Below are 20,942 nucleotides of genomic sequence, written 5' to 3' on the forward strand. Positions count from 1 at the left end.
TCTTCTCCTTTGCTTGCTTGCTTGCTTGCTTGCTTGCAGCCAGCCAGCACGCATTGCACGGCGCGCCGCCAGGGAATTGAAGCACGGGCCAAGAGGGGAGCTTCACCTGCGAATGGTTACGCCGGTCTGGAAGACACAGTTACGCTTCCCGCTATTGACGGACGCGCTCATCCGTGCAAAATGAATAGCAAGCGTCCGCCTTACAAGCTGCAAGGATGTTAGCCAGACGCGCCAAGGGCGGGCGGGCGGGCGGGCGGGCGGACGAGGACTGGCAGGAGATTCAATTCCTGACGAGGCATCTTTACTCCTCAACGCTGAGCTCGGGTGTCAGGCCTTCAAAGAAGACGCAATGGAAGCCCGCCATGAATCAGCTCCTATTGTAGAATGATGATGCAGATAGTCTTTCTCGCCGTATTTCACGTTGATTCAAAACAGACCTTTTATTTATTCCTCCTGAGTCTTTGAACTTTGAACCACGCTCGAGCCAGGTCAAAAGTTGACTCCCCCACCCAGTGGGAAATCATGTCAAGTGATTTTGTATTACTGCCATCATAAAATATGGATTAACTATTCAGTCAAGACATAATATGCATTCAAATAATCCCACAAATGGAAATTCACCTATTTATTCGTTTTTGACAGGAATCTGATAATCGTAGTACACCACTGTAAGCAAATGGGGCGAGATAGGCGGGAGGGAGGGAGGGAGGAAAACCCAGACGCAAAGGTCCCCCCCCCCCAACCCGGGTGATGTTCTTGCACAATGCGACATGTTTACAAAGCATTTACAGGAAGAGCGAAAGGAGCTGCCGATTGGAAACACACTCAATCCTATATGTCCGTCAGACTCATTCAGAGCGTTGTTTTCCTGCCGGAAGTATTAAAGAGAACACTGAAAAAAAGATTCAGCAGCTGAGGCGGATACACGAAGCAGATGTGCTCACAAAAATGTCAGTTGTGCTAATGGTGCTAATTTGGATTTCACCAGCCAACACAAAGTTTTCAAGGGATGCGGCTTAAAAGCCTCTTCGAGCGTCATTTGTTTTCATCGGCAACACCATAGCCAGCACACAGCTAGCTTTCTCTTAGAAAGGTCACTTCAACTACTGCAAACAAACAATTCAGACCTCTGCCAAGTGACATTAAAAGTGACATGCCAAGGGTAAATTGCTGGCTCGGCAATATTGCCGGGCTTCCTTCCGCCTGTCAACATAATGACTTAGCGGCCGGCGTCCACGCCGTTTGCTTATTTCACCTAATTGTTTCCTGAACTTTGCCCTTGAGTCTTTTTCCCTTTCACGGATTGATGGTCTCGTTCCACGGCAGACGTGGATTTGGGAAGTTGCGTTTTGTGTTGCGACGCCAGGTGCCGATAACAAATGTGCCGATAACAAATGTAGCCCGTTTACTTGTGACACCATCATCAAGTCTACGCGCGGCGCTCGGAATTAGAAGCATTGGCCGAGCGTTCCAGAGAAATTGTTCCCAAATTAGCGTTGCGATTTGGCTCCGTTCGTGATAGGTTAACTTGCTTTTTTCGACTGCTTGCTGGCTTTATTGAGGTCTCCCCTCCAGTGGAATGAAAGCTGTAATGAGCGGCCTCATACTCATCAGGGTTAATTACGGTGCAGGAGTTTGTCAAGTACTGGCTCTTGATTGGAATTCACCAAAATGGCTGCTTCAAACCGACACGGCCGACTTCCTTTGTAAACTCACATGGAGCAATTTCTTGTCGACTGCCGTTCAGGGCTATTTTTTCCCCCCCTAAATGTCCAGGGGGCAAGTACTGAAGGGATTGGGAAGCTTGCTGCTGCTTTTGAACGGAGACACATTAGTAGCAGGGAACCTCCGTGGAGACGATGGATGGGAGATTGATGGAGCCCTCCTCCATTTGCTGCAGGCAGTGGGGCCACAAGCGAGCTAGGCACTGTGATGTGATTTAAGGGCAACGGAGAGACACCTTCAGGGACAATGGCAATGCGGGGAGACAAGATGGCCGAATGATGGGAAATGACACTGTGATGATGACTGTGTCAGTTTGTGAGCTGCATCTCTACTTTTGTGATGATAGTCAAGCCATCCTGGAAAATGTCTTCCATTGTGTTGCTGAGCCTTGCTAAAACATTCCCTCTTCGCTTGGAAAAGTACCCGCTGTATTTGGTTCTGTTGTTATTGAAGAATTGAAAGTCGTTCATGAATGCAATACATGTATTTAATCGCTGGGAGGTCGAAATAGCATGTCATCCAATACCATTTCTTGAAGTTGAAATTATAGAAGGGATTCAGATTGTCATCAATCCTCAATTTACAATACATTAGTCTGACAACAAGATGCAGTATTTTAGGTTGTTGTTGTTTTTTATCATTTAGTGTGTGTGGGGGGGGGTGAAATGTATATTCCCACAATCCCAAATGAAAGCTGTAAAAATTGTAAATGGATGCCAGCTGTCTTTGTAATAACTTGTGCCATATTTGATTATGTTGTTCACTGACTTGTTGTTGGCCGTTGTTGCTTATGCAACAGCACCCCCTAGTGGAGAAATATGTTCACGTCTAAAACAAAAGTGGTTTCGTTGAGGCAACACGTTGACTAAATATTAGGAACGTCTGTCTTAATGCAAGCATAATCAACCTATTGTTGAATTAAAGCCGAGCTTTCAACCAACTACGGCTGCTTTGAACCCAGACTCCTATGTGAAACCTTTACCTGGCTAACTCAATTAATGCTTCTTAAATTGTCCTCCATGTGGACCTAATGTTGTGTCCGCTGAGTGCCATTCACTGATGTTTATTTTCGCATGACCTTACAGCTGAGTTTCAAGCTCCTCCTCACTTCCGCCAGGTCTTCCCGGATCTCCTCCAGCACATCCAGCTTGGAGAGTTTCCTCTCGATGGACGAAAGCAAGAGCTCCCCCGACCGCGGTGCGGCGGCGCTCTCGGGCCGAGGCGGAGTTGACGCCTGCCGCTCCCAGAGCGTGTCAAAATACGAGTCGATGAAGGCCTCCAGCTCCTCCAGGCTGCTCCAATCTCCACCCTGGCCGGCGCGTTCTAAGCAGGTGTGCCCGACGGGAAGCAGCCCCAGGCGGGGTGGAGGCAGCACCAGCAGCAGCAGCATGGAAAGTCTGGCTTGCTCAACATGGAGCCACGCTGGTATGTTGACTCTCACAGATTGATTTGTGTCCTGAAGCGCAGCCAGCAGACAGGAAGCGGCGTTTCCCCTGTTCCAAGCGGCGGATGGAATCGCAACTTGTTTGCCAGATGATGAGGACTCACTCAGGTGCGCTGAGGGCCACACACCGGAGGACTCGACGCTCTGCTTCACTGCAATGCAATGCAATGCAATGCAAACAAGGTGTGTGTGTGTGAGACTCAACCCAAACCGAAGCCCGCAGTGACAGACATGGTGGGTTGTGCATGTTGAAAGGACTCACAGGGATTGGAAAATTGTCCGTCATTGGGCATCAAACGTGGATTCTCGCACAACGTGCCACTCGCTCGGCGGCAGCGCGGCGCAGCCGACGCATGATGCTCCGCCGCCGACGCATGATGCTCCGCCGCCGCCATCATGCGCTCCACCCGCGCTATCAGCTGCCGCACCTGCGAGCCGTCTCCTGGCCGCCTGTTGTCCAACACGTGGTACCTGTTGCCGCACATGTCCAGCAGCCTCCTCAGCGCCGGCCCCTCGCTCTCCAGCCGTTCTTGGATGACCGTGTCGCCCAGCCAGTCGCCGTGGCTGAACACCACCATGGCCCTCTCCCAGGCCTCCCTCACTTGGGCCTCCAAAGCTTCTCCTTGGCTGTCGCCGAAGGCGGTGCTGGCGTTGACGACGACCAAAACCGCGCAAGTCGGCGCCCCCTTCAAGAAGTCGGCGGTTAGAGGAAACCCCCCCGGCGTGTCCAGTACCGACACCTCTCGGCGGTTCACGCGGGCCCGCCCGAGGACGCAGGAGGCGGTCGGGCGGCCGGCGCGGAAGCGCTCGCGGCCCAGCACCGTGTTACCGCACGAGCTCTTGCCTGATTTGCTGCCGCCCACCAAGACGAGCGTCACTTCAGAGAGGGGCCGGGGCTGGTCTGGAACGTTGAGTGAGTCCAGGCTACAATTTCACTATTGCAGCATGAAAAAAAAAAAATAAAAAAAAAGGATGCTGTTAGTTAGGGTCTCACCAAGGTGCGCCCCGGCCTTCCTCCTCTGCAGCTCCATCTTCATGATCCTCTCTGCAGCTCTGGCCTCCTCCACCCGCACGGTCATCTCCAGCAGTCGCGCCTCTTCCGCCCGCCGCCGATATCCTCCGCCGCATTCCGCCACCATCTCCTCCATCTTCCCCAGCAGCTCCCTCACCTGGTATCCGTCACCGGCCGTCCGGTTGTCGAGGACGTGGGTTCGGTTCCCGCATCGCTCGGCCAGCCACCGCAGCGGCTCGCCCTCGCTCTCGACGTGCCGCTCGGCGCTGGTGGCGCCCAGCCAGTCGCCGAAGCTGAACAGCAACAAGACCCGGCTCCACACGTCCCCGCCCAGCAGCTCCAGGTGATCCCGCACCGCCTGCCGGTAGGTTTCGGAGAAGGCGCGGTCCGGGCGCACCACCAGTAGGAAGGCGTGCGGACCCGGGGAACAAAAGGAAGGGCCGAGCTGGATCTGACGACGGTCGAAGCCGGCCGTTTCGTGGCCCAAGAAGTTCATCCACCAGCCCGGCGTGTCCACCACCGTCAAGTGCCTCCCGAAGGCCACGCCTCGCCCCGCCGCGCAGCGAGCCGTCCTGCCTGATGGCCGCCGCCGCCGCCGCCCCAGGATGGTGTTCAGACAAGACGTCTTTCCAGAACCTTTGGCTCCCAGAAGCACCATCCTGACGTCAGGCAGAGGGTGAGCCCGCTCTGAAAGGGTTGGATACAAGACTTGAAAAGGCTTTTCTGAACGACTTTTACTCAAGTTTGAAAGCCTCCTTACCTCTCATGAGGGCTCTGTGAGGTCTCATCTTCAAAAACCTGCCACGGGCGGCGGCCTCCACTCGTTTCTTTTCTTCTGCTACGGCTCTGCAGACCTTCTCGTCCATCTCAAACACTCTGTTTCCATTTGCGGCGACCAATCTCCGGATGTCCTCCATCAGCTCCGGCGCTCGGCTTCCGGCGCTCAGGTCGACCAGGTGGCGCCTCTGTCCGCACCGATTCCTCAGCCAAGCCAGGGCCTGCGACGGCGGGAGCTCCCCCTTGAGCGAGGTGAAGACCACCAGGCAGTGGCGCCACACCCGAGGCCCCATCAGGCCCACGTGCTCCTCCAGAGCCCGGCGGCGCTTCTCCGTGAAGGGCGAGCCGGCCTTGACGACTACCAGGAAGACGTGGGGTCCCGGGCAGCAGAGCGCCACGCTCCCCTGAATCTCCCGGCGCACCGTGCGGGCCGTGTCCTCCACGCCAAAGTCGCACCACCAGCCAGGCGTGTCCACCACCGTCAGCCAGCGTCCACCCACCTGGGCCAGCCGCCGCGAGCACGAGGTCCTTTCCTCGACGGCAAACTCGTCTCTGTCCAGGAGGAGGTTCCCCAGGGAGCTCTTCCCTGAATTCCTGCCTCCGAGGAGGACCAGCTTAAAATGGAAGGAGTTATGCCAGCCATCCACTAGGACGGCCAGAGGAAAATGGAAGTTAATACGGTCGAAATCTCCAGCTTGAATGCTCACTGTTGGGCCGCGGAACGTTGGTGCCTTTCAATTGGACCGCTAGGAAGCAGGCAGCAGTGGTAACATTGACCAGCCAAGTACAAAAAAAGTGTTTGGCTGGGCGGGCAATGATTTTGATTTATTTTTTAAATCTGGGAAATAACACATTTGATAGTATTTGAGAACTAACAGTATGACAGTACTGTAGCTAAAAACAAATGCAGATTGTATCATAGCAGCCGAACCCCTATCTATGTACAACCTGGGCACGCTATTTTAATGTTCTTTAACCTATCGCAGCCACAGAGGGCTCGGCATATTTCGCATTTGACATTGGAAAAAAAGAATCTCCGTTATGAACCAGAGTTTGACTTACCCGGCGATTGCTCACTGGTTGCCATTCTTTTTGTAATGTCTCGCTTCTCATCAACAGAAGGCGTCACGTTGTCTGGAAACGTGTGAACCAAAGTGTGTTCAACTAGACAGCAGCATTTTCTGCCTTTATGGAGAGGTCGTCTAAAGGTCGCCACAAATGATCACGCACACGCGCGCCGCCACGCCTCTGAGCAGCAAGGTGCCTTCCTTCAACTTGTCATTTCACTTCAATCCATGTTATTCTTTTTGGGTGCAAATTTCACTCCAACTTGAGTGTATGTGTCTGCTTTAATGAACCCGTAACTATTTGAATTTGCTTGAATTCTCCTGCAGTCAAATCATCATAATAATCAAATGTGTCACGTGACAAAGTTGTTTTTGAGCCCAGGGAAAGACTTTATTAAAGACGTCAGCTCCTCATCCAGATCAATTTGGATCAAATATTTGTTTTCTCACTGTCGAGGGGGGAATCGAATTTCTATTCTTTATCTTCTTTTATGTGTTATTAATAATTCACACATTGATGGATTACGCTACCAGTGGTCATTGTACATTCCGGAGTTCCCTGAAGATACATATCGCGAGAGTGACGCGTGATCGTGAGCAGGTGCAAATGCTATCGGAGTTGCTTTTGGAGGAGCCTCCGTGTGCTCTTATGACCGGACATGAGCGATGAAACAACGAAAAGCGTCTTTGTTTCTCCCTTTGTAACGCCAAATAAACGTCAGAAATGTGTAAACGTCGACGTCATTGTCGACGGAAGGTGACTCGTTCCCTCTCTCGCGTGACCTAGGCGACGCGTCTGCTCCGCCCTTCCTTTTTCCTTCCCTCCCTCCCTCCCTCCCTCCCTCGTTGGGTAACACATCCAGTATAAGAAGAAGCTAAGCGACTGCTACTCGTGCCACTTGTGCTAGCCTGCGTTGGAACGAGCTCAACAACCACACCGCCCGAGGAAATTCAAAGATGGGAGTGGTGACAATACGAGTGGAATACTGGTAAGCAATGATCGCACTCTTTTTGTTTTCTTTGAGTTGCTCAAATGTAGAAGCCTAAGGATAATGTTGTGCGTGTGTGTGTGTGGCTAACTGTTAAGCTAACCGAATTGCTTTGCTTTGCTTCGCTTCATCCCTTCCAGCGGCAACTGAGGCTACGAGCCCCGTTATCGGGAGCTCGCCCGGGTCGTCAAGGGTGAGTTTCCTGATGCGGATGTGTCGGGCTTCGTGGGCCGGAGAGGTAAATAGGATCCTATGAATACCCCACAATCGTCTGAGGTCTGTTAAGAGAGGAGAATAAAAGCTGCTGCTGCTGCACTTTCTCCTTTACAGCCAGCTTTGAGATTGAGATCAACGGGCAGCTGGTTTTCTCCAAGCTCGAGCTGGGAGGATTCCCCTATGAGGATGATGTAAGTAGTTTGATGCCACCCATCTGAGGGTGGATGAGGGAAGTAGTTTGATGCCGCCACCATTTTCTACGCATGCGTGATCCCGCCCTACCACGTCGCCGTAACCGGAAGTAGACGCATGGAAATGCGTTCGACTGGATGCGATGTCACGTATCAATGATGTAAAGTCATCACTCCGATAAAAAGCACACAATGAGTCCTAGTTGTTTACAAACACTCCTAATCCATAGGGAGAAAGGCAAGCATGAACCTTTTGTTGTGCTCCGGGGATCAATCAGCAGTGGGTCACATGACGAGCAAAAGAGAACTGCATGCACGCAGGGAGAAAACCAAACCAAAAGAATCTGAAAAGGTACATATTTCTAATGATGAAATCCTGCATGTTTCCAGGTAATGGAAGTCATCCAGAAAGCTCACGAAGGCAAACCTCTGGCGAAGATCACCAAGAGCCGCGCGCCATGCGTCATCATGTAAACAAACTGCTGGTGGTGCTCGTCTAAAACCTGGCTCTTCCCCAATGCTCTCCTTCTTCGGGAAACAAAAACAAAAAAACCTTGGCAATTCTAAGCAAGGCAGCAGCTGGGGAAAGCGCAGTTCGCTCCGCCTCGTTCACTCTTGACGCCGAACCGCTGGACTAATAATGACTAGCGCTGCCTCAAAATAAGCCACGCGGCTGCGTTACGATGACCTCTCATGCCCGGCGGTTCTGCAGCTCGTCAGGAGTGCTCGACGGGGACGGCAGGTTTTCGATGAATAGAATGCAAGGTCAGTAATAAGAAGTCAGCCACGTCCTTTTTTCAATGACAGATAGATACTGTGCTTGCTTGAACGAAATCTCCCCACTCAAATTTCTGTCGGGGCCAGCACCGCCCAGCCTTGGTGCACTTTTTCCTTCCTTCCTTCGTTCCTTCAGGGACACGGTCCCCCCCCCCCCCCCCCTCGTCTTGCCGACCGTTCCTCTGGCATAATTGAACCATGTTTTCCCTAGTTAGGCATCCCAGCAACAGGAGGCAGGGAGGAGAACTGTGTCCCCAACGTGAGAGATGATTCTGGCTCTTACCCATTTATCAGTAAACATCAGAGCTTGGACTGACTCTGTAACACTATGACACGGTGTATTAGTAAGGTCCAATGTTCACGCTAGGGGGCGCTAGGTTGTCAAATACTGTATGCCTAGTGTAGTTTGTGCTTTGTTTTCTCAAAGTTAGATTGAAGATTGGCCTTTTTGCCTAAGCACCAGTATCTTGTTTGTTTTTTTCATCTTTTCCACGCAAAACATGAAAAAAAAGAAACTGCATTTACTTGGAAACTAACGAGGACTGTGATGAATTGAATACAAAAAATATAATTGCAAACTAGATTAGATGTTTAAATATATAGTGCTGACAAAAGAAAAATGCTCAACCTTTTTTGTATTCTGACCATGTATATGCAAATAAATGCTTAAAGAACAATTTTTGTATTGGGGTTTATGTTGTCAGTTTAAATTGAACTTTAGAACAAAAGCAAACTCTAAAATAATTTGTCCATTTTTTTACAAATATCGTACATACAAATTTGTATTAAATCTCAAAGACCAACCATATAGATTGCATGAATTCTATAAAATAAAAAAATCATCTATTTTCTATGGCAGTTATTTGTAATAGGGTCTCAAGTGAGCTGGAGCTTGTCCAGACTGACTTTAGGAGAGAGGTGGTGGAATTAAAATTTAAAATGAGAAAAATGTTAATCAATTAAAAAAACAAATGGTACAATCTGTCTTTTGTCATATATTCAAGATTAGAATAGATGCACCTAAAGAACTAAGTCCTATTAGAAATGATGAAAAATATGCATTCATTGAACTAGAACTTGCTGTGTAAAGTGACTTTGACGCAGATGCTTGTTTGGCAGCATATGACAAGTCTTTTACTTGCACAGTGACAATGAAATAGAATTTCCAAGACAATAATAATGCTGACTTTCACCATAGCGTGTCTTTACAGGCTCAGGGCGTGTCTGGATGTTGCGTGCGTGGCGTCAGCAGATAGCTGGCTAAAATTGATGATGATAACGAGCCTGAAGTTCACGCACGCGGCGCCTTCATCAGACCCAACCCCCACCCCCCCACTCTCTTTGCTGTCTGCGAATCATGACTTTTCTGTTCATGTTTTGTAAAAGGTCCACCCATTTTCTCCAGGTTGATGTCTTTGAGGGAATAATAGGAGGACATAGAGAGGGCTAAGACTTGTTTATGTAAGTTCTGTGAAAACAAGTTCTAAGATCTTTAAAGAAGTCTTCACAGATGTTAAACTCAAGGAAACTTTAGGATGAAGAAAAAAACCAACCAACCAAGCAAGCAACCTATCCTCTATAGGCAGACATCCATCTTTTCCCCTAAATGACCCCCTTAACCCCAAATGGCCAACTTCTTCCAGTTTTCTCCCAAGTCATGAGAGCGCAGCTAATTAAGTGTCCAGCGTATCCCACCACGCAAGTGTGTCTGATGTCGAAATAATCCTTTTTAAGGTGATTTCCATCAGAGTCCTCATGATCCGCATGAGACTTCCTCTCATTTTCACACCATGAAAGGCTGCCGCTTGTCCTCGCAGACTCTTTTGCACTTTGGCTTGATGATTGACAGCTGATAACGTTTCAGTCATGATGGCGAAAAAGGAAGACGCACACCTTTTGTCTTTTTGTAAGAACAACAAAAAGACGTTATTGAGATTTTGCGTTCAAGCGTAAACCTAACCTCTTGCATCTAAGACCATAGTCTCCAAGTCTTGGTCGCTAAGCCTAGTCGACTAGTTGAACCCAAACTTGCGCTCGATAGATAGCCGTTCTACAGGCTTCTGAGCCGATTCTAAAGCCGAGCTATTTTCTAAATTTGGGGGGAATCCCCAAGATGTCAACAAGATGACGCATTTTGACACGATGCGACGGATGTCCCTTTTCTACCCCCCTGTTTGCCCCCTCTTGTGCCCCTCCAGCAGCAGCGGCGGCAGCAGCAGCAGCAACGACCACGGCGGCATGGGGAGGCAGCGCCGTCGGCCATGTTGGCTGAGGGCGGAGTAGTCCAACTAGGGCTGGGATATCCCCACGCCAAGGTGTCCCTGAATGATAGCGCCGGTGCGCCTTATCTCCAGCGACCTTGTGCGGTTGCCAGGCAACGCGACCACCTTTGGGGTACGGCACTTTCAGCAGTTTGACGTACTTTTTGCTTTTGGGTGTTCCCGCTCTTCGCCGTAGGGTCTCGCCACGGTTGCTCGCTCGCAACTCATTTTCGTAAGTAATTCGCCGACAGCTGCCGGCCGGACACAGGGCACGCAGGTAGGGGTGTGGTCTACTCTGGACCTGGGTCCACCTACTTTTTATTTCGACTTTCTGATCTCGTTGATGACGCTAACTTGATACAACACTTAGCCATCGTCCGAAAGCCAAAGTGCCCAACGGGTCATTCGGAACCGTTCGGGCCCGTCGTCTGGCGAACTACTCCTGACTCAAACAGTAGTGTGTGTGCTGCAGTCAAAGGGTCTTGGTTTGTTGGGAAATAACCAAGTTTCAAGTCCAAGTGACCCAAGATTGCCTTTTGGTGTTAATTGTCAATCCAGCGTTCTGCTAAATTTGTAGGAAGCCACCACTTTATTTTTACGAGCGTAGATGTTTTTTGTCTGCACTCGGGTCCTTTTGCGGGATCGAGCAGACAAGCGGGTGTGACTCCAAGATAGAAGAACCGTCTTAGTTCTTCTTAACGGTCCATTATCTGTCTGGAGCCAGGAGTCTGCGCATCAAATTCGACTTGATGTTCCAGTCACGGACGGCTCCCCTGTCGTTTACTGTTCATCTTCAATGTATCATCTGAATTTGCCCTCCAAAGGTAGCTGAGAGTGTCAACCCAGAAAGCAGCGATGGATAACAGATTGGCTTGTGACGAGGTCGGTCCATTTCATGTGAAAATCCATTGGATGTGCCACATTTCAAGCACCTCCGCCTTCATGAAATCCTTTCTCATCCCTTGCAGGACAGTGACGTGTCCTATGAAGAGCGTGATTCCGCCTTCCTCCCATCCCCACTGAGAATGTGAGTCCCTCCAGTCTTTAGTCATGCTAAGCAAACATTCATTCTTTATTCCATTCAAACATTCATTCTTCATTCAGCTCAAACATTCCATCAAAGTCTTGCTTTCGTCAAGATGTATGTCAATATACATACGTACTGGTTCATAACGGAAAGGGAACAGAAGCAAATAGCGTTGCGAATTGGACAGTGACCAATCAATGCAATTAGTCTTCACAATTGACCACTGGAAGGTAGTGTGGGATTTGTCGCCCTCTTGTGGTGAAAATATTGAAGCACGTCCGTTTGACTGACGTTTCAGCTTGAGGACAGATAGCGTCTGCCCCCGTGTGGCCAGGGACAGAATTGCAGCATCTTGACACAATTAGAGAAGACTTACCCTATATTGGACTTAGTGGGCAAACAGGTGGACTACAATAGGTTTGACATCATGAAACGCATGTTTCCATTTTGCACACCAGGAGGACTCTGGCGGACCGCAGTGATCTGTGCAGTCTGGAGAACGGGAGGCAAGAAGATGCCGCACCCTTGGGAACATCCATCATTCCTGGAGATTCAGGAGGTAGGCTTCTCTCACCGCTCTCTCGTGAGTGACTTTTTGGTTCAAATTCCATACGGTTCCTTCAGCCAACCTCAACCTGAACACCAACGCCACCACCAGAGGCGACGCTCAGGTCAGTCTCTCGGCCTAAAACGATTCCAGCAACCGACTTGAACGAACGAACGCACGCACCAACGCAGGCGTACGTGGAACTGAACGAGCTCCAGGGCAACACCTGGCAGGAGACGGGCCGCTGGGTGGGCTTCGAGGAGAACTTTGACGCCGCCACCGGGAAGTGGGGTCCTTCGCACACATCCTACCTGACCTTCAAGAGTCTCATCCAGCTACGCAAGACCATGAGCACAGGTGACTGTGGACTTCATATCAGGAAGAAAAGCTTCATATCTGAGGGGCTGATGTTACGCAATCAGTCAATCTTTGAAATCCATGCAAATGTTCTTCAAGTAGGTTCTGTCCTAAAAAGGAACTAGCTCGTACTTGAACTCAAAGTGCTCTTAATTGACACGCCAGGCGCTGTCCTCTTTGACCTGGACGTCAGCAGTTTGTCAGCCATCGCCGAGAAGGCGGTGGACGCGCTGGTCAACAAGAGCGAGATCCGAGCTAGCGATCGGGATGCTCTGCTTCGAGCGCTTCTCATGCGCCGCAGGTAAGCCGATCCATCTTTCTGTACAACTTGGAATGCAGCGATCCCATATGACGCCTAATCACAGTCAATGGCTTATTTGCGGTTTTGCCTCCAGCCAGTCCGACAGACCTACGGTCACCCCCTCGGGAGACATCCAAATGCAGACCTTTTCCGTTTCCACCAAGGTAGTGCTCATTGTAGTGGCCCGCTAGCAGCCGGAATAGCACGCACGCACGCACGCACGCACAACGCCTTTTCTTTTATCGTTTTGCAGAGGGACGACTCTGACAACATGGAGGCCTCCATCGTCCTCTCAGGTAGCACCACGCCACATGGAAATATTTCAACCGTCGAGCAAGAACATAACGAATGGCTCCCCAAGGTGCCCTGGAGCTTCTGGAGAAGCCGGTGGTGGCTTTCGTTCGCCTTCGAGACTCGGTGCCGATGGAGTCGGCGCTGGAATGTTCCGTCCCCGTGCGCTTCGTGTTCCTCCTGGTTGGCCCGAGCCAAAGCGGCGTGGACTACAGCGAGAGCGGTCGCGCCATGGGCGCTCTCATGGCCGACTGGGTAAGAAAAGCCACGCAAGGTCGAGAGAACGGAGAGCGGAAGCGCAGCTCCGCATAACCTTCTCTGCGCCAGGTGTTCTGTCTGGAAGCTTTCCTGGCACAGAGCGAGCAGGACCTGACCAACGCCATCGCCGACTTCATGGACTGCAGCATCGTCATCCCCCCCACAGAGATCCAAGAAGTGGGCATGCTGGCGCCCGTCATCAAGTTCCAGAAGGAGATGCTGCGGGAGAGACTGCGCCCCAGCGACAACCGTCTGGCCTTCGGTGCCAGGATGAGAGGTAAGCCCACCGAGTCAAACCGGACCCAAATGAAGAATTTGCCTGACGGTCGGACGGATGCGTTCAGTGACGAAAGCGCCGGAGCCGGCCAGAGAGGACCCTCTGGCCCGCACGGGCTATCCTTTTGGCGGGATGGTCAAAGACATCAGGCGTCGCTACCGCCACTACATCAGCGACTACACGGATGCCCTCAACCCTCAGGTCATGGCCGCCATCATTTTCATCTACTTTGCCGCCCTGTCGCCGGCCATCACCTTTGGAGGACTTTTAGGTAGGACGGACTGTCTGTCCGGCTGTCTGGCTGGCTGGCTGGCTGGCTGGCTGGCTGTCTGGCTGTCTGGCTGGCTGGCTGTCTGGCTGGCTGGCTGGCTGGCTGGCTGGCTGGCTGGCTGGCTGGCTGGCTGGCTGGCTGGCTGGCTGGCTGGCTGTCAGTCAGTCAGTCAGTCAGTCAGTCAGTCAGTCAGCCAGCCCCCCCCACCCCCGTGACAATCAGCGACACATTCAAGTTGACTTGATTTTCTGAATTGACCTTCCAGGGTATTTAACAATTCTTCTTTGTCTTAGCCGACAAATCAGAGAAGATGATGGGTGTGTCTGAGCTGATGATCTCCACAAGCATCCAGGGCATCATCTTCTGCATCTTTGCCGCGCAGCCCGTCCTGGTGCTTGGTTTTTCCGGACCGCTGCTGCTCTTCGAGGAGGCCTTTTTCGCCGTACGTGCCTCTGGCGCTGCCGCCGCCGCCGCCGCCGCTTGTTTGGGCCTCAACCTCATGCATGTTTCCTGTCTCCATCCCGTGCATGCCTTAGTTTTGCAAATCCCAGGGCATGGAGTACTTAGTGGGTCGTATCTGGGTGGGCATGTGGCTCATTGTGATTGTGGTGATCATTGTGGCGGTGGAGGGCAGCTTCCTGGTGCGCTACATCTCCCGCTTCACCCAGGAAATCTTCTCCATCCTCATCTCGCTCATCTTCATCTACGAGACCTTCAGTAAACTCATTAAGGTTTCCGCCTTGAACTCGCCATCCTATTGTGCGAAACCTTTGAAGCGTCCAGACTGACGCCGTCTCCTCCTGCGCAGATCTTCAAGGCCCATCCTTTGAAACTCAACTACGAAAGACTGAACGATACCCTGGAGAGGCCCTTTGACACCATCTACAATGTGACTTTCAACGGGACCGTTGTGGTTCAGCGCGTGCCACTCCAGGGTCCCTTTCCCAACACGGCGCTGTTGTCCCTGTGCCTCATGTTGGGCTGCTTTTTCATCGCCTACTTCCTGCGCCAGTTCAAAAACGGCACTTTCCTGCCCGGCTGGGTAAGTCGCCGAGCCGAGCCGACGAAGATGTGCCATCCCTGACCCCCTCGGTCTTATCGCAGCTGCGACGCCTGATTGGAGATTTCGGGGTCCCCATTGCTATCTTTACCATGGTCGCTGTGGATCTCACCGTTGGCGGCACTTACACTCAGGCAAGCGAGCAGTATAATGATGTCATCAGAATGTCTTTTATTTGTCATTCTACATAGTATAACGTCATTGTGGAAGTGACATGGCTCTCTTGCAGAAACTGGTGGTACCAAATGGTATCCAGGTGACCAACCCCGACGCCCGTGGCTGGTTCATCAGCCCTATGGGAAAGAACGGGGACTTCCCCATCTGGATGATGGCCGCTTCCGCCGTCCCAGCGCTTCTAGTCTTTATCCTCATCTTCCTCGAGTCTCAGATTACCACGTGAGCATGGAAACACTTTTCCTGACAAAAGCAACGTTTCGCTTGTTGTTGTTGTTGTTGTTCACATGCGGTCGACATGTTTTCCTCCTTTAGGCTGATTGTTAGCAAGCCGGAAAGAAAGATGGTCAAAGGCTCCGGTTTTCATTTTGACCTACTCCTCCTGGTGGTCATGGGGGCCGTCTCCTCCATATTTGGGGTTCCGTGGCTGAGCGCCGCCACGGTGCGCTCCGTCACGCATGCCAACGCTCTCACCGTCATGTCCAAGGGCCCCAAACCGGAAATCGAAAAAGTGTTGGAGCAACGGATCAGCGGCATTCTGGTGGCCCTCTTGGTTGGTAAGTCAAGGAAGGAAGGAAGGAAGGAAGGACGGACGGACGGAAAGAAGGAAGGAAGGCGTCCGTCTCACACACATACACACAGCCAAATGGAAGCTTTGTTGTGTTTCAGGCGTCTCTATCTACATGGAGCCCTTACTGAAGCTGATCCCCATGACGGCCCTGTTTGGAATCTTCCTCTACATGGGTGTCACTTCCCTGAGCGGCATTCAAATGTGGGACCGGATGCTTCTGTTGATCACGCCCAAGAAATACCACCCGTCCGAAGCCTACGCCACCAGGGTACCGAGCTTCTTTGTTTCAACGTTAGGTAGCAGTAGCTCTGTTGAACTTTCGAGAGCTAACATTTGCCTGATTTTGATGAGCACGTATAGGTAGGCCGACGATGCCACCGCAGTCTAATCACGTAGTCAAGGCGGTGGAGCACTTGTTTTTCCATGCTTTCATTTATCGCCACCGTGTTTCGGGCGTAGGTGACGACGTTGCGGATGCACCTTTTCACGCTGATCCAGCTGGTGTGTCTGGCCGTACTTTGGGTGGTGAAGATGAGCCCCTTCTCCTTGGCGCTGCCCTTCATCCTGCTCCTCACTGTGCCACTGCGCATGGTCATGACCGGCACGCTCTTCTCCACCATGGAAATGAAATGTGTAAGTACTGTGACCTGACCCGTCTTCCACCTTATTTGTACAAATGTGTCCTTTGGTGTTGCAGCTGGATGCAGATGACGCTAAGGTGAAGTTTGAGGAGGATGTCGGTGAGGATGCGTACAATGAGTCCCCTCTTCCGTGAGTGAAGAAGACCAATTCAATTTCAAAGTATAGCCAGTGATTCATTATGAAAAAAAGACCTGGCCGTATCAAGTTGGATCCCATCGTTTGGGTCATTTTTGCAAGTGGCATTTGTTCTTTTAGATGAGTAGATTCTTTTTTCTCTCTTGTGTGCAAGTTAGAAGTGTTGTCCTGTGACATGTGATATAAAATGCATCGGATGCATTGGTTTTCATTGAAGTTAGCCCAATATTTATCATTCCCAAACATCAATGACATTTTTGCCTTGTGCTTTATTTTCAAGGTATTTTTGTCAATTCCACAGTTTGAGCATTGTATGCCGATAGATGCGCTTTTATGTGAATTGAATGAACGCTTTTGACAAAGCCTTTGGAAGAGAACATGAGTGTAAGTTTTGCTTCTTACTTGCATAGGGTGTAACATGAATAAATAAACTGATTGGTATTTCCCCATTTGTATTCATTTAACCTATAGGAAATATTGATCAAGTGTTACACACGAGCTTTGACATATTGCTTTCATGACCCTTCAGTCAAGATATGAATGATCTCGTGACCTTTGATGCACTTGCTCAACGTATCAAAACAACTGCGTGTGAGACGGACGGCTCGAGCAATCGAACGCCACTTGCCCCTCTAAAAGAATCTTTGTTCAAAATACTTCAAACTGTAAAGCACCCAAAATATCATATGTAAATATGCCCGACAGCAAGCGAACGCATCACTGTTCGCCTAGGAGCCGCTTGTTTTCCTTAGCGGGCTTCCGCGATTGGACAGCCCGACCAAACCGGCCGGCCGGGGTTCCGCCCACCTACCCGCCCGCCGGCCGGCCGGCCGGCCGTGGTTCCGCCCACAAACGCAAAGTGGAGAAGCTGTCAAACAGCCACCGACAATTTACAAAATGACAATTCCCTTCAACGTGCAAAGGTATCGAGGTCCACTTAATAACACACGCTATACTTAGACGTACAACAAAAAACAACTTTAATGAACCAAAAACAATGTCAAGTGTAACCATATAAAGCTCGAGATTTGAGGTTGTCAACTTTCGCTGTCGGATGCATGTTCGGTTGTGTGGAAAGCGTTGCAAATATCGGCAGCGGAGCGGGCATGATGGCCGGCACCGGTCCGGGTCGGGTCGGTCCGTCCGACCAAATGGAAGACTCCTCGGCGCCGCCAAACGCTTGACTGGATGGAGGGCTGCGAGTGCGATGTAGGCGGGGAAACACTCATCTCTGCGGGGACTGGAGCCGTGGACCGACGGCGCAGTACTGGCGAGGATTGTTCGACCCTCCCCTTCTTCCTCTCCAACGACGCCGAGAAGCAGCGAGGTAAGCCCAAGCCGAGCAACCCCCCGCTCGGGCCCAAATGCAACACGACTGCGCCACGAACGAGTGCCTGAACTTCGCCTATTTGACCGCCGTAAATGTAGCATTTGTTGTATACGTGTGAAAAACGCGATCGGTCGGTCGACGGTCCTCCTTTGTATTCGACATACGGCAGTGGAAAGGGGACACACGAGGTTGGCCATAGCCGTATTTCTTGTCCTCTGCGGCTGGGGCTGGGGGGGGAGAGACTTGTGGACACGAGGCCAGGAGGTAACACGTGCGTGTTGTTGAAATGACTTGTGGATGAGTACACGTCCACATTGAATGGAATATATTTCGGGTTTCGGCAAGTTTTCGGTACTTTCCACGCTAAGACCTCCATGCGTCAGGTTGCAGAAACGCCAGCCGCCCCTCTCGGTTAGCCATCAGGGATCTTAGTTTAGCATCTCGCCGCCCTCTCTCTCTTCCCAACTAGCCCCGGACGACCAAGCTCCTCGGTGAACCCGCCTATTTAGGCGTCTCTTTTCGGCTCAACTTAAAGGAGCCCCGCGGTTGTGAGCCTCGTATCTTGTCCCCTTCTTTCCCGGGCCGCCATTTGGACCTTATCACGGTAGGTTTGCTCGGAAGCATGGCGGTCGTCAAGCGCATTTGCAGCGCCACGGAACTTGGGCGCTCTCCGACGTTAGCACAGCCTCTTTGAACATACCGAGTACTAACTTAAATGTTGTATCGCATTCCGGGCATGTGCTTATTTCAGTGTGTCACTATAAACATTACTTTGGGCATAATATTTAGGACGAAATTGAATTCTCGGTGTTCAAACATTGTACAGGTTAAATTATTGACGGTGGCCCGGTAACGAAATTTCGGCATCGCTGGTTCGCCCCCGGCTGGGGCTTTTCGAGCTAACAGGCTAGCTTGCGCTAGCTGGAGCCATCACGGACACGACGAACCACGAGGATCCGCCATCATGGAAGCGCCTCTCGGTTACGCCTCACTGAAGAATATACCGCACTTTTGTTAACTCTCGAATCAAACCACACCTAAAAGCATATACGCTACAAACAATCCCCCCCCCGAAAAACCCTTTGTTAAGCGCTTAGGACAACATGTCGCCATTCTTTCGGTTTATCGTTGAAAATCGAGTGTGGCGCGGCGGAGCGAGATGCGCTGGTGATGAGGCTCCGGTGGCGCAGTGATGGCCGCCATTGTTGGTCCGTTGGTCGGAGAGCGAAAGCAGCTCCCCCGTGGTCAGCTGGTCGCCTCCAGCTGCCTGTCGGTCCACTCGCTTCCTTCCTTCCTTCCTTCCTTCCTTCCTTCCTTCCTTCCTTCCTTCCTTCCTTCCTTCCTTGCTGTGGGGATCCACCCCACCCGAAAATCCTCCATTTGCCAGCGGGTCCAGGCGTAGGAAATAGTCATTGCGTGTAGAAAGAAGGTTGGAAGGGTGGCTGAAAAGTAGCTTGACGGAGAGTTGCTACTTGTTGTAGCCCTCCGCGCCGCACCGCGGTGTTATTTGAGATTGCCAGTGTGTGTCCTCAACTCAGAACGTCAACGTTTTAGGGGCGGCGTAATGCATAGAAGCCATTATGTTGATGTTGGAATCATGTTGAGAACAATATTTGTTGTTCGATTCCTGACTCGTTTGCATTTTGTTGTTGCAATGCCCTGAACCAAGCCAATGGACTCCTAAAGAAATCCTTTTTATTCCCTTTTTAATGGCTTGTACTCTAAACCGACTCCACAATTTTAGGTCAAGCTCATCTTAGAACAGTGATTTATAGTGTATCATAGTTTTAAAAAATGTATTATTATCCTATTACCCATTTCATATATATTTAGTAATCAGTAGATACAGCGAGTTTGCAAATGGTGAATTTACCACACCTTCAAATATAGATTGGTGTGGTTCGTAACTACAAACTCATTTGCCTTATTTCTCCAGACTAAATAAAGGATCACCCTCAAATGAACGGAAACATGGAGGCAACATCCCAACCTCAAGGTAGTGCTCGGCTCCATTCTCATCCCATTTCAAGTTGTCAAACTCTTGCTTTGTTGCCATAATATATGTTATTGAATTTTGTGCTGCAGTGTGGGCCAAGGACGACGTGTTCCAATTGCTGGAGTCCATGAAATTGGCACTCCCGCGGCTGGACAAGAGCAAGTACAAGAGGTCAGAGACCCACCTGGACTGGCAGAAAGTGGCCTTCAACTCCTACACGGCCGAAATGTGCAAGCTGAAGTGGCTGGAGGTCGCCAAAGAGGTGAGGCCCCCAGGGTTGATGCGATAGTTTGGAAACGGCACAAAATTCATTGAGTCTGACGACAACAGGTCCGTAAATTCCGGACCCTCACCGAGCTGATATTGGACGCTCAGGACCACATCAAGAACCCATACAAAGGCAAGAAACTAAAGGTAACCTATGACAGCATCTTATTCTTTGGTTTTTCATGAATAATTATACACTTAAATTAGCCGTTTATGCAGCACACAAGATGCACCCACAATCAGTTTTTGGAAAATAAACGGCATCAAATGTGGCGGGATGTAGTCCAGAGGATTCAGGAACCTGCTTTTCCTCCTGTGACAGAAACATCCGGATTTTCCCAAGAAGCCCCTGACACCGTACTTCCGCTTCTTCATGGAGACTAGGCCCAAGTTAGCAAAGTTGCATCCGGAAATGAGCCACGAGGAAATAAGCAAGATGTTGTCCACCAAATTCCGTGCGCTGCCTGACCAAAAAAAGGTAAAGTGCCAGATGCTTCGGGTTTGAATCCAACTGAAGATTTCTTTTCCCTTTTCACCATGTAGAAAAAATACTCTGAAGCCTTTTTGAAGGAAAGAGAGGTTTATGACCACAGCTTGGAGAGGTTCAGGTGAGTTCATCTATCGAAGACTTACGTATTTTGCTCCTTATGGTGGACATCACATTTTCAAAACGTTTCCCGTCTAACAGGGAGGACAACCCGGAGCTGGCGCACCGCATACCTTCAAAAAGGCCTAAACTGTCCCGAGGATGTAAAGACACCCCAACAGCTGTTTAATGTCTTGGTAACATAGGGTGTAACGTGAATAAATATACAGATTAGTACTTTTCCATTTGTATTCATTTAACACAAATATATATATATATCAAAATCTTGATCAAGCACGAGCTTCAGCGTATTGCTTTCATGACCCTGCAGTCAAGATGTTAAGGATGCGCATTGTAAATGTATCAAAAATAACTGTGACGGCACACAGTGTG

General features: G+C 50.5%; 4 protein-coding genes and 1 long non-coding RNA gene across 11 annotated transcripts in view; 4 read left to right on the forward strand and 1 right to left on the reverse strand.

Annotated features, from left to right (window-relative positions):
- The window catches only part of LOC148384678 (uncharacterized), a 114,124-nt gene extending 108,060 nt beyond the window's left edge, over nt 1-6,064 (forward strand). For 2 of the 6 annotated variants that reach the window (XR_015853281.1, XR_015853282.1), the window contains exon 14: nt 2,843-6,064. This is a non-coding gene — a long non-coding RNA (uncharacterized LOC148384678). The remainder of the gene's footprint in view (nt 1-2,842) is intronic. The other 4 variants (XR_015853280.1, XR_015853278.1, XR_015853277.1 and 1 more) reach the window with 3 other exon arrangements.
- On the reverse strand, nt 2,195-6,341 carry LOC148384681 (GTPase IMAP family member 8). The gene is made up of 5 exons (XM_088357159.1): nt 6,021-6,341; nt 4,942-5,604; nt 4,164-4,868; nt 3,401-4,070; nt 2,195-3,311 (listed from the first exon to the last, which is right to left on the reverse strand). The coding sequence occupies exons 1-5, from the start codon at nt 6,043-6,045 to the stop codon at nt 2,789-2,791; spliced, it is 2,586 nt and encodes an 861-aa protein (XP_088213285.1). The 5' UTR covers nt 6,046-6,341; the 3' UTR covers nt 2,195-2,788.
- A 499-nt stretch (nt 6,342-6,840) lies between these two features.
- Nucleotides 6,841-8,875, forward strand: LOC148384682 (migration and invasion enhancer 1-like). Its single transcript, XM_088357158.1, has 4 exons — nt 6,841-7,014; nt 7,155-7,252; nt 7,345-7,421; nt 7,812-8,875. The coding sequence occupies exons 1-4, from the start codon at nt 6,983-6,985 to the stop codon at nt 7,893-7,895; spliced, it is 291 nt and encodes a 96-aa protein (XP_088213284.1). The 5' UTR covers nt 6,841-6,982; the 3' UTR covers nt 7,896-8,875.
- Nucleotides 8,876-10,595: 1,720 nt separating this feature from the next.
- On the forward strand, nt 10,596-16,815 carry slc4a1a (solute carrier family 4 member 1a (Diego blood group)). Of its 2 annotated transcripts, none has more exons than XM_088357123.1 (21): nt 10,596-10,691; nt 11,284-11,341; nt 11,428-11,486; nt 11,945-12,045; nt 12,111-12,157; nt 12,225-12,390; nt 12,556-12,691; nt 12,786-12,855; nt 12,945-12,987; nt 13,053-13,237; nt 13,310-13,517; nt 13,585-13,788; nt 14,082-14,230; nt 14,325-14,519; nt 14,597-14,830; nt 14,893-14,982; nt 15,078-15,244; nt 15,338-15,579; nt 15,692-15,861; nt 16,053-16,226; nt 16,291-16,815. In XM_088357123.1, the coding sequence occupies exons 2-21, from the start codon at nt 11,315-11,317 to the stop codon at nt 16,366-16,368; spliced, it is 2,745 nt and encodes a 914-aa protein (XP_088213249.1). In that variant the 5' UTR covers nt 10,596-10,691; nt 11,284-11,314; the 3' UTR covers nt 16,369-16,815. The 2 variants fall into 2 exon arrangements, with proteins under 2 accessions (XP_088213249.1, XP_088213248.1); XM_088357122.1 differs by having other exon boundaries at nt 10,642-10,736.
- Nucleotides 16,816-17,982: 1,167 nt separating this feature from the next.
- On the forward strand, nt 17,983-20,786 carry LOC148384684 (nucleolar transcription factor 1-like). The gene is made up of 7 exons (XM_088357157.1): nt 17,983-18,304; nt 19,637-19,696; nt 19,786-19,958; nt 20,027-20,110; nt 20,286-20,441; nt 20,507-20,571; nt 20,652-20,786. The coding sequence occupies exons 2-7, from the start codon at nt 19,660-19,662 to the stop codon at nt 20,737-20,739; spliced, it is 603 nt and encodes a 200-aa protein (XP_088213283.1). The 5' UTR covers nt 17,983-18,304; nt 19,637-19,659; the 3' UTR covers nt 20,740-20,786.
- Nucleotides 20,787-20,942: the final 156 nt, after the last annotated feature.

The sequence above is a fragment of the Syngnathus floridae genome, chromosome 17 (assembly GCF_059516105.1).
Source record: "Syngnathus floridae isolate MCC-2025c chromosome 17, RoL_Sflo_1.0, whole genome shotgun sequence".
NCBI lineage: Eukaryota > Metazoa > Chordata > Actinopteri > Syngnathiformes > Syngnathidae > Syngnathus > Syngnathus floridae.